The following is a 12,552-nucleotide window of genomic DNA, read 5'->3' as shown; positions in this document are numbered from 1 at the left end:
CCACCTGGAGATCAAATGTATAGTGTTTGATATCCTTATTTTGGTAGTTTAAAAAGATGCATATCCTAACGGTGTACATTTATAAAATACTAATTTCAGATTAGTATAATTCAGTAAATTATATTTCAGTATTTCAGATTAGTATAATTCAGTAAATTAAAGAACAACTCAGAAGTGTTTGTAAGTAGAGCAGACCAAATTAAAAAGCTAGATCTTCCAGGGATTAAATCAGCACAAGTTTTTGGGAATAAGAGGGAGAAGAAATTCTGAAATTAAGCAGCCTTGACAAAATGCCTTGCCATTAGTTCCCTGAGACACAAATCTGGGCTGTATTAGCAAACGTGTTGGGTATCTCAATAATGCACAAGTATGAAATAAACACATGGAAGGCATTTGTTTTCTCTTGGGCTTGTGCTACATTGGATGAGGTTTCGTGGTATCTCATGCTACTGTGTGAACCATCCATACTAGAGCATGCCGAGAATTTCAAATTCAGTGGAAAAAGTTATCCATTGCGATCATAGCAAATGATTGTGTTTACTCCGGAAGAGTTTCCCCAACGACCTTTCTTCCTCATCTTTGGCTTTACTTTTATTTTTTGTTCACTTATTTTATACATAAGGACATCCACATCACATTACGTTCCATGTAGATCTTGCTAGTTCTAATTTCAGTTGGGTGGCTAAGTTTGCTCTTTGAGTAGCAAAGCAGCCTTTTCTCTTTTTCTTTTTTTCTTCTCTTTTTATATTAAAAAATCAGTATTATTAAAGGATGGCTAAGAGGGTTTCTCTTCTGTTTTTATGCAAAACAATTATTTTATTTGTAGGATTTGATTGATTTTATTAATCAAAGGGGAACTAAGAAGGAGGCGATTTTTCCAGTGAGGGGTCTAGAAGTTTTGAATGGTGTATACACAGAAACAGGTAGAAAACAGAATGATTTATAGCAGGAAATAACCATTCATAGCTTGTTGAAGCTGATACTTTCACAGAAGGAAGATCTGGGCCACCAAGAAATTGTGTTTTGTAAAAGGTGTCACCTGTGCAGGTCAGAGACTGTTCTCTGTACTACCTGGTCTCTCTTTACTCCTGCTGCTTCTGTTTTCTTCTTCGAAGTTGTTGGGGGCAGCCCTGCATTTCTGGCACCACCCTCATCCCGCCAAGTCCAACCCAACATTTGTTTGTGCCCATTTAAAATTTCTGAGTGAAGGTTGTCTTCTAATTCATGCCCCATTTTCCTCATACACAAAAGAAAATGCTTTCTCCAACTAGTCAGTTTGCCCAGAATCACAGATTCATAGAATATTAGACCTGGAAGAGCACTTAGAGAACTCATAGACTAATAATTACCCTCACTTTAAAGTTGAAGATGCTGAGGCCATGGAGAAAAAAATGGCGTTGCTTGTGGTCACACAGGATGAAAATCCCACTCCTGTATTCTCTGAAATATATCACAAGTGAAATCAGACATATAAAACAAGCATCACATAAACTGCAATTGTCTGTCTGATGTTAGGGGAATTATGGGCCTTTACTATCCACAATATAGCCAGGAGATATCCTTCAGAAAAGGACAGTTGTGCTACCTAGCGCAGGCTCGGCAAATGGTTTGTGGGTGAATGGATACAGTAATGACTCATAGTGTTTCTTCACTAAAACAGAAGTTTGCAGTTTTTCTGTTTCCTTTGTATTTTCTTAGATAATGACTTTAAGTGGAGGCTGGGGAAAGATGCTCCACGAGCAGCTTGATGCATGTGTTCTACTTGAAGTCCAGAAGCATGTCCTCAATAAGCTAGAAAACGTGTGGTTGCCGTTGTTCCTAGCAAGTGAACAGTTTGCAGCACGTCAAAAGATAAAGGTACATCAGTTAGTGTAATCGGTGGGTAGCAATCCACAGTACCTCTTAGAACATCAAATGTGTCTACCCGTTGACCCAGCCGATGTCCTTCTATGGCACAGTGGTCAAGGGCATGGAGTCTGCCTTCCCAATGTTTCGCCTCAACCTTGCCACGTGTTAACTGTACAACTTCAAGGGTTTTTGGTTGTTGTTGTTTTTAAAGTTTGTTTGTTTGTTAGTTTTAACTGTAAGTAATCTCTACACCCCCGAACTCATGACCCCAAGATCAAGCCTCTCACGCTCTTCTTGACTGAGCCAGCCAGGCGCCCCTACAACGTTAAGTTTTATAACCTTAGTTTCCTCATTTGAAAAATAACTGGGGTTAATAAGAGTAATTGCTCCATAAGATAGTTGTGAAGATGAAATGAAAGAATGTATGTGTAGTTTCTTAGTGTGGTACCTAGCACGCAGCAAACACTCAAATATTACTTATTAATCTTGTCATTTTTTATATCATTATTAAGTCCTTATATAAACGGGCAAGGATGTACATGGGGGAATAGTTAAATTCTTTATGATAATTCTGTACTATGAAGATTTCCATATAAAATGGGGTTATAAAATGAGATTAAAATATAAAAATGAGATTTCCACATGTACTGGTACGAAAGATATTATTTCTGGACTGAAACAAGCAGGATGCAGAACAGTATATAGAAGATAATTCCATCACATGTTCTTTTTTTTCTTTGTAGTTTCTTTTTTTTTAAATAATAATATTTTTTTATTATATTATGTTAGTCACCATACAGTACATCCCTGGTTTTTGATGTAAAGTTCAATGATTCATTAATTGCATATAACACCCAGTGCACCATGCAATACGTGCCCTCTCCACCACCCATCACCAGCCTATCCCATTCCCCCACCCCCCTCCCTTCTGAAGCCCACATGTTCTTATATCTATATCTATTTATGTATTTCTTTTTCTTTTCTTTTTTTTTTTTTTAAAGATTTTATTTATTTATTCAACAGAGATAGAGACAGCCAGCGAGAGAGGGAACACAAGCAGGGGGAGTGGGAGAGGAAGAAGCAGGCTCATAGCAACGGAGCCTGATGTGGGGCTCGATCCCACAACTCCGGGATCACGCCCTGAGCCGAAGGCAGACGCTTAACCGCTGTGCCACTCAGGCGCCCCTATGTATTTCTTTTTCTATCTATCTATCTATCTATCTATCTATCTATCTATATATCTATATTTGTATTTATGAAAAAAGTCTAAAAGGATCCACCTCCTGGGGAGTAAGAGGGTTTTTTTTACTTTGTGAGGTGGGGTGTTCTTTTTTGTTTGCTTTTTGCTTTTTGCTTTGTTTGTACTCTATAAAAAGCATGTGTTACTTCAATAATTTAGAATCTCATTGTCACACCAAAAACGGGCAAACCTGATCTTTACAAAAATGACACAAAGGGACAAAAGGTGCAATTTTGGACTTTAGTATGCAGAGCACATGCCATTAGTGTTGATCAGGAAGAATAAAAACAAAACAAAAACAAAACTGCCCTCTATATTCAATTTATCAAACACTTTGAGCCTTACTTATATGGAAATATCCTTAGTCTTCTGAGTACCTTAAGTTACAGAAAACACAATACAGCTGGGAAAATAGAATTTATAGTATGAAGAAGAGCTGACTTGTTTTAGGCAAAAAGTTACTGGAAATAAGCTTTGAGACAACTCATATTTCCTCATTTCCTTTCTTTAGGCTTTGGCTTACTAATATTATTTACCACGTTTTCTCACTATGTTGACCACAATAACTTTATTGTAATTTATAGCTGTTTCCTGACTGACTCAGTGTTTTTTGGGTGGCCAATAACATAAACTGATTCCGGCAAACTTCAGCCAAAGACAAAAGAGAAAGGGGAGAATTTATTATAAAATGGTGCTGGAACATCTCACACACTGAGGGGAAGAGTAGACACCCAAGCCCTAGAAAGGCCAGGGGCTAGGACAGCCCTGGAAACCCAGCAGAAGTTTCTGGATCTTTTCTCCAGCTGCGGTTCTCAAAAAGCAGCAGCTGTGATCCAGTACTGTTTTCTCTAGGTCAGTGCCTAGATCTATCTGCTGTGGACAGAATGGGAGATTCACATAGCACAGATTTGGCACGAATGGTTCCCAAGGGAAAATATTGTGCATAGGCAATAACCTCAAGAAATATCCATTACATTTCCTCCCTGCATTGAATAACTTCTGTACTTTTCCAAAATTAGTTGTGGCTAGAAAATAGCACAAAAATCTGGGAAGTCCTAATTATCTCTCCAGCTTCAATTTCCATGGGACCCACAGTGAACTATTATCCACATTTTGGGCAACACGCTTAGGTATTATTAGCTTCATTTTGCAGATGGGGAAACTGTTCAGAGAATTTGAGTGACTTGCCCAGGCACCTAGGGAGGGCTTCCATTTCTAAGTCTGACCCTTTCTCTCCTAAGCTGCATTATCTCTTATCCATGCTGACATTTACCTCATTTTTAAAAGGTATTAAATTAGGGGCACCTGGGTGGCACAGTTGTTTAAACGGCCAACTCTTGATTTTGGCTCAGGTTGTGATCTCAGGATGGTGGGACTGAGCCCCATGTCGGGCTCTGTGGTCAGCATGGAGTCTGCTTGGGATTCTCTCTCTCTCTCCCTCTGCCCCTCACCTCACTTGTGCTCGCTTGATCTCTCTCTTTCTAAAATAAATAAATAAATATTTTTTAAAAAATAAAATAAAAGCTATTGTAAATGTTGTAAAAAATGTAGACATTCTGAAAAATTGGGATAAAATAATCGGTTTTGCTTTTAGGTGCAGATGAGAGACATAGCCGAAGAGCTCTTGTTACAAAAGCATGAAAGGAAAATCGGAGTCTGGAAGGCAAGTAGTGTTTGTTATATTCTTCCTCTTGCAACTTCCACTCTGTCAAAGTATTATCTTTTTTCCTCCCCTACTTGTTCAAAGACCCTCATTGTAGACACTGCTTTCTAAGCCACCGACTCTTTAATTGGTTGATGGAATCTGGGGGAGAGTGTGATTCTGCCAGAGCCTTCTTCTGAAAGCCCTCTCAACCAGCTAAACCCTAGAAATGTGCTTTAAATATTGGATATTAAATATGCATTTTTATTTATTTTGCTTGTGATGAATTTATTGAGACAAGCTGTTCATTTCAGCATATGGTAGTTTATTACTGAGAGTGGATTGCACAAAAAGAGTAAGTATGCAACAGAATGAGCAAGTTAAATTATCTTGCATTATATACTCCATTGAGAATTACATTTTGGCTTTAAAAGAATTAAAAATTATCATTTTGGCAATTATTTAAACCACTATAATAGGATACCTTACTAGAAATTGCCTATTTTGCTTCTTAACCAGCATGATAAACACAGTCTTCTTTTTGAGCCTACAAATTTATATGTATTCATCCTTCTACAGATCTTGCTGGAATGTCAGACTAGACCTGGGTGACCCCTTACATACGTAAAATTTTATTTGCCTATTAGAGGATTATATGTATCTGTTAGGATGCTCTTTTTCTATATTTTCCTCTTGAAAGGAAATAAACCATTCTTATGTTTGTCGTCTTCTGCATTTTTTTTTTGTTGAAATGCTAAGGAGGATGGGCTTATATGTCATATTACTGTGCATTATATATTATGTTATTTTCTATTTAGTTAAATTACTAAGTTTTAATATCTAAAGAAGCAGGTCTTAAAACATTATTTGCTGAGTGGGTTTTAAATAAACATCCAAGTCTAATACATAGTTGTTCCTATTTATAGGGCTGTAATTTTAATATGGAACATATGGTGAGGTTTTAACTTTTTGACCAGAGAACACGACATGTGCCCCAGTAAAACAGGGTTAGGCATCTAATCACTTTATCTGGGTTAAGGCCCTGCTATTCACCTAGACTGGTGTTGGCTTCACTTTTCAGTTTCCAATTCAGATACCATCCTCCAGGCCCTTCTGCAAAGCTTTTACTCCTCCAGGCAGAATGAGTTACTCCTTTCGTGTTCCTGTAGTGCTTTTTATGTAACTCTTTTAAACACTTACATGGATAGTCGCATATGATTTGCTTCAAGAAATTTATTTTATGCATTGTCAGTAATGGATATTTATCATGTGTTTTGACTGATTGTTACTATAATTCCTAAATTCATTTAAAACATTGCCTTTGGAATGGTGCTTCTTTGCATGATTGTAGACTAAACTCAGATTTGGGGAACTTCAATAAAATTTATCTTGTAAAAAAAATTCTATTCAGTAAATTCAATAAAATCTATGTCTTATGTTTTTTAATCTGAGAGGCTAAGGAGGGATGGATATGTGATCTAAAATGGTCAAAATTTAAAAAGTAGACATCTTATATTTCAAAACTGTGAAGATACAAACTAATACCTGTAAGCATTACTGAAACATCATGGGTCCTTCTGGCTTTTTTGTTATGTAAAGCCTCAGTCAGAAGAAGTTTATTATTAAAAATAATGTATTAGTGATTTTTCTTCTTGTTATGAAGTATTAATAACAGTTTTTATTAAAATAATATAAAGATATCTCACCTAAAAACATGCTTTTTTTTTTTCTACTTAGAAGCTCCACAGCAAATTTCCTGTTTAAATTAATAGGATTAATTGGTAATTTTTTTTTAAGATTTTGAAAAANTTTTGTTATGTAAAGCCTCAGTCAGAAGAAGTTTATTATTAAAAATAATGTATTAGTGATTTTTCTTCTTGTTATGAAGTATTAATAACAGTTTTTATTAAAATAATATAAAGATATCTCACCTAAAAACATGCTTTTTTTTTTTCTACTTAGAAGCTCCACAGCAAATTTCCTGTTTAAATTAATAGGATTAATTGGTAATTTTTTTTAAGATTTTGAAAAAATATCTTAAATGTTCTAGTGCTCTTACTTTTTAAAAGGCAGGAGAGTTACATTTAATACATAATGTGATACATATATGTAGTTATAAAATACATAATAATAACATAACTATGTAATCATAACATTATGATTACATTTTTCTACTTAAGCACAGAACTCATGCAATGCACTAAAATGTGGTTTTTCACCATAGTCCCAGACCGTAATGATTCTTAACGTTCTTAAACAATGTAGTTATATGTTCTGAATCATCCAATCATTTTTTTTCTCTCTACCTCTTAAAAAAATGATACCATAAAAATAGAAAGGAGACAAAGAGAGAAGAACAGAGAGGTAAAAGTTGCCAAATTCTGTTGTATCTATGCCTTAAATTTCAACAGCCCAAAGTAAAGGAGGTTGAAGTTGGTAATTTTTAACCTAATAAATGATATAGTACTACTTTTTAGAACACAGCTAATTTTCTGTATTCTCTGCTTTGGACAGCCTGTGGAGAGTAAGTGGATATCTTCATCTTGTGAAATCATTGCTTTTCGTAAAGCATTATTGAATCCAATTACTGCAAGACAATTTCAACGGTTTGTGGCTCTAAAAGGAGATTTATTGGAAAATGGTGTACTCTTTTGGCAAGAAGTACAAAAATATAAGGTATTATATTGGAAGCTGGAGAAAAACCACCTTTTTTTGGTGGAAGAAATACATTAACACATCAGATTCTTAACTGTATCTTTATAGACAAGATTTGTATAAGATATCCTAATTTTGTCATCTTCATACCAATATGTAAATATTGAGGTGTTTATTGTCCTAAGTTAGATACATATTACACAGTGAAGACTAAAAGTGAGCTGTGAAATGATAGAATTAGATTTTTCAACATATTCACATATATTATGATTTAATGAGAACCTTCCTGAAAAGAGTTTTAACTACATATTTGCAAGTCACTTCTCTATAAATGTACCATACACATTTTTTCCTGAAGACATCCATGTTCCGTACTTTAACCAAGACCTCTTTACCAGAATTCCTCCCAACTATGTTGCCAGCAATGGTAATCAAAGATAGACGATTACAGATAAATAAACCAACAGAGATGAGAGGAGCTTTTCTATTAGAAAGAATGGCCAAATTTTTAACAAAACAAGTAAGTGAAAGAATGAGTGGTTAGGTGCAAAAGCAGTTTATTTTTAGGTTTAAGTGTTTATTGAAACCATATTGCATCTTTGCATTGAAGAAAGGAAAGGACTTCCTAGGTATTATAATCTGGACTTGAATATGGGAATGTTGTCTAGAAATACCTAAGAGTAGCATCCAGACTTCATGCTCCCACAGAGGGCAGATTTATTTCTGGGCAAGCAGCCTATTTTATCTCATTATAAAGGCAGAGAATCAAAATAAAACTGTAATTTAAGAGGGTAATACTTTCAATTTGTCTATACTCTAGGTATGAATAATGCAATGCTAACATTCTGCAGCATTCATATTCTATATAGTTAGTAATTGCTCAATAAAACCTATTTCCAAACTTTCTCCAGCTTACCAAGAAACTGTTTTCTACCCTTTTCTGTTATGAACAATTTTTGTACTATTCTCACCTTAGAAATTTTCTCAGAAAAAAACGTTTTCAGATAAATCTTTTCAAAATCTGTCACAAGGTAAGCAATATTAAAAAAAATTTTTTTAAGAATTAGGAATGGAGGTAGAGTCCATTTTCCAGAATAAGCAGTTATTACGAGTGGGCAGAATTATTTCTAAGCTACTATCAATATGAGTAAGCCCAACCCCACTAGGACAGGAGGTAATGCAATAAACCTTGCACAAAAAGCATTTAAAAACCCCACTCCTTCAAAGTCAACCCTTAGTTCTGTGACCGTTTTTCCTTCAAGGCTGCCCTTGGTCTTCATTTAAATATCTTGTCTGGGGTATAGAATGGAGGACATATAATTCTAGGTAACTAGTAAAAATCATGCTATAGGAGGGAATTTGTTCATTCAATTAGCATTTATTAAGTACCTATTGTGCCAGCCATTATGCTAGATTATAGGAATAAAAACATGAATACAACACGTTGCCCTCCCTCAAGGAGGGAGACACCCATGAAAACAAATATCATGAAATAGTGTTGATTATGATCCATGTTCTAACTAGGTGTGGTTTTGGCGTGGAGGAGGGAATGATGCAGAGAGGGTTGTAGGTCAGGGAAGTCTCAGCAGAGATAAAATTTGAATTGGGTCTTGAGAGAGTTTGCTAGGTGGAAAGCATTCTACCTAGTATGGTGAGATCTTTCTGAGCTCGCTTTTATATGGCTTACTCTTACTAAATGTTTACTATCTGCCAGGTACTGTTTTAACTCTTTTCACGTAGCATTGAATTTATTCTTCAGAAGAATCCTGTAAGTCAAAGCTGTTACTCTTGCCATTTTACAGATGAAGAAGCTAAGGCACAGAAGGACTAAGAAACTCCTAACATCATGTAGCTAATTAAGTGGTAGAGCTGGAATTTGAGCCAAGGCATTCTGTTGTTAAAGCTCATGCCTTAACTACTAAGTTATGTTGCCCCCCACCCCCACCCCCAGCAGCGATAGTGGTAATATGAAAGAAATTGAGATCTGGGTTCTTTATCACAATTTCCACAATTCAGAACAATCTTTGATTAATCAGTGATCCTAAAAAAAGTAGACATTGAAGCTGTTCCTTTGCCTAGGAGTAGAAGCACTCAAGATTACGTGAAACAGGTATTTATGTAAGGTATATGCATCGAAGTGTTAGGTTCTTCAAACCCAAGAGAAATAGAAGATACGATTTTTTAAAATAGCCTTCACATGTTCTAGTGCCCTCTTGACCTGAAGTTAAAGACTATATATTACTGAAGACATATTGGCACAATTTTATAAAGTATTCTAGGAACTCATTAATCATATATTGTTCTATCTTTCCTCCTTGTTCAGGACTTGTGCCATTCTCATTGTGATGAGTCCATCATTCACAAGAAGATCATGACTATTATCAACTGCTTCATTAATTCTAGCATTCCACCAGCTTTACAAATTGACATTCCAATAGAGCAAGCCCAGAAGATTATTGAACACAGGAAGGAGTTAGGACCTTATGTGTTCAGAGAGGCACAGGTAAGAGATCAGGGCATGAAGCTAAGGGTATTTTATTATTTATTTTATTTTATTTTTAATTTTATTTTATTTAGCAGCTAAGTGTATTTAAAAATAGATAACAATCTAGATATTCTTTTAAGGCTTTTGCATTATTCATATTTGACAAGGTTCCAACCTTCCTAATACTGGGATTTATTCTATTTAATTAAAAAAATTTTCAGGGGTGCCTGGGTGGCTCAGTTGTCTAAGCGTCAGGCTCTGGTTTTGGGCTCAGGTTAAGATCTCAGGGTCCTGGGATTGACCCCGCATTGAGTCCCTTTCAGACTCTTGCACTCAGCAGGAAGTCTGCTTGAGATTCATTCTTTCTGTCTGCCCCCCCACTCTCTCTCTCTCTAAAATAGATAAATCTTTTAAAATTTTTGCATATTCCACAGATCATAAGAAACTAGTAACTTATTGTTTTGTTGATAATATACGAAAAATACAATTATTTAAATACTATACTTGACTCTCCATGATTATCATTTTTGTTTCTAATTTATAGAACTCCAGCCAATTCCTCCTTTCTTTCCCACCATTCCTATTTCCTTTAGAAAATCTGCTACCACAAATATGTGGTAAAATATGTGTGTCCCAAGATTTGTGTATTTTTAAAGATTGGAATATTCACATAGCTCATAAAGTAAGTGAGAGGAGATTTAAGTACCCGACCAGCATAAAGTACACAAGCTCATGAAAGGAAAACCATGCCTGTTAACCTGCTCAAGTTACTTCTTTTTAAGATAAATAATAGAAAACAGTGATTTGGTGAACATAATTTATTTGCATTTTTAAAAGCCTTTTAGTGATGTTGTTCCTGAAAAATGATTAAGTAAAATAAATTATAATAGGGGTAATAGGGAAGGCCATGTCATGATTTAAGTGATATGAAACAGAGATTTAGGATATGATTGCCCTTGAGCACGGAAAAAAGGCCATTATTCCTTAACATTCATTTGTGAGCCAGCTGTGTTCTCAGTCCTCTAAGGAACTGAAAATGGACTCACAATCCAAATTATGCATTAAAATAAGTGAAAATGTGGAGGAACGGTTGAGGATGTGCTAGAGAGAAATAGAGAAAACATGGTGCCAGAATTAGAGTATCTGTTAGCGAAAAGATCTTAGAGATCACTTAACCTAGCCTAGGTCTCTGGTTAACCAGACCGGGGCTTGCCCATCTAGATCAAAGAGCTCGAGTCTGTGAGTGCGTGGCTGGAGCTGCTTATATTGGTTGGTTCTGCCATACCATCTAGGGATTGAAGCCAGTGAACTCTATTGGAGTCCTCTAGTTTATGCCCTCTACTTAATTTCCAAAAATGGAGTCCTAGACATGTTTTAAATATGGACTTTGGAGCATCAGAAAATAAGAGAATCTTTATATAGCGTCCTCAACCCACCAAATTGATGATTCCTCCTGCGTGTCCTAGGGAAGCTCAGAAAATAGCATCACCTTCTACCCAGGTGCACATGCCAGAGATCTGGTTGTGATCTTTATGTCTTTCCTCTCCTTTACTCCCTTGCTCCCAAATCTGCAGTCCCTCAAATTTATCCATTGGTCTCCTTGTTATCTGCTGTCCTATCTGCTTTCATCGGACTCCATGCCATTACCTCAGTTCACATCTGCAATACTTCATGTTAACTGCCAAATGTGCCTCTGGGCTCTCTCAAAACCATTTAACTCACTACAGACAGACCCCATCTTTTTCAAAATGTCTATCTAATCATGTCGCTTCTCCGCTTTCAATTTCAGTTACTCCCCACTGTCCTCAGAATGAAGAACATACTCGTTTCTCTCTCTAGGCCTATCTCTTACCACTCCCTGCTACCCATCCCCCAGTCTTACTGAAATATCTGTAGTTCCACAAACAAGCCTTACTCTCCTCCCTCCTGAGTTTTTTGCGTGAGCATCTTCTCTCTCTTGTGCTTCTGTAACATCCTGTATGCATCTCTGTTTATCACACAAAACTGAAAATGCCTATTTTCATGCTGACTTTCCCACTAGATTGTAAGGTGTTTGAGGACGGGGAATGTTTCTTATTTACCCTTGTGGCCCAAATGCCTGGCACAGAATAGGTATTTTTTTTAATTAAGATTTTTTTTTAATATTTTACTTATTTATTTGACAGAGAGAGAGACAGACAGCGAGAGAGGGAACACAAGCAGGGGGAGTGGAGAGGAAGAAGCCTCTCAGGACCCTGGGATCATGACCTGAGCCAAAGGCAGACCCTTAACGACTGAGCCACCCAGGCGCCCCCAGAATAGGCATTTTTGAACACATTCTTGAACACATAGATGACTGACATGAGAAGTGATCTATTGCGACAGAAAGGAGTAAGATCAAATTGGAAATGAGAGCAAACTTGAGTGAAAGGGCTGCACAGTAGATAAAAAAGCCTGTTGCCTGTTCTAGTATTATTATCAGAATAGCTTCTGCCTGTCCCCCCCTTGAAGTTTTCTTCACTCAGCCAAATTTTCACTGGCCCTTTTTACTCATACTAAAGCCATTGCCCATCTCCTGCCAGTAAGCAAAGTAGCTCTATAATTATTAAAACATTTTCTTACCTACAGTTTGATTTCTTTTAAGGTTCTGGAGAAACGGGGTTATTTTCATGACTAGTACATATGTTATTATTTTTTTAATGT

The 12,552-nt window shown here is 36.2% G+C and overlaps 1 protein-coding gene across 1 annotated transcript in view; it reads left to right on the top strand.

Moving 5' to 3' along the window:
- Positions 1 to 12,552, top strand: part of RGS22 (regulator of G protein signaling 22) — a 136,356-nt gene that overhangs the window by 114,752 nt on the left and 9,052 nt on the right. The window contains exons 18-21 of the mRNA XM_034668513.1: positions 1,699 to 1,857; positions 4,683 to 4,751; positions 7,245 to 7,406; positions 9,709 to 9,888. Of these exons, the coding sequence (XP_034524404.1) occupies positions 1,699 to 1,857; positions 4,683 to 4,751; positions 7,245 to 7,406; positions 9,709 to 9,888 (570 nt within the window). The remainder of the gene's footprint in view (positions 1 to 1,698; positions 1,858 to 4,682; positions 4,752 to 7,244; positions 7,407 to 9,708; positions 9,889 to 12,552) is intronic.

Source organism: Ailuropoda melanoleuca, chromosome 9 (genome assembly GCF_002007445.2).
Source record: "Ailuropoda melanoleuca isolate Jingjing chromosome 9, ASM200744v2, whole genome shotgun sequence".
Taxonomy (NCBI): Eukaryota; Metazoa; Chordata; class Mammalia; order Carnivora; family Ursidae; genus Ailuropoda; species Ailuropoda melanoleuca.
The sequence above is the reverse complement of the archived record's forward strand: the minus strand, read 5'-3'. Positions and strand labels throughout refer to the sequence as shown.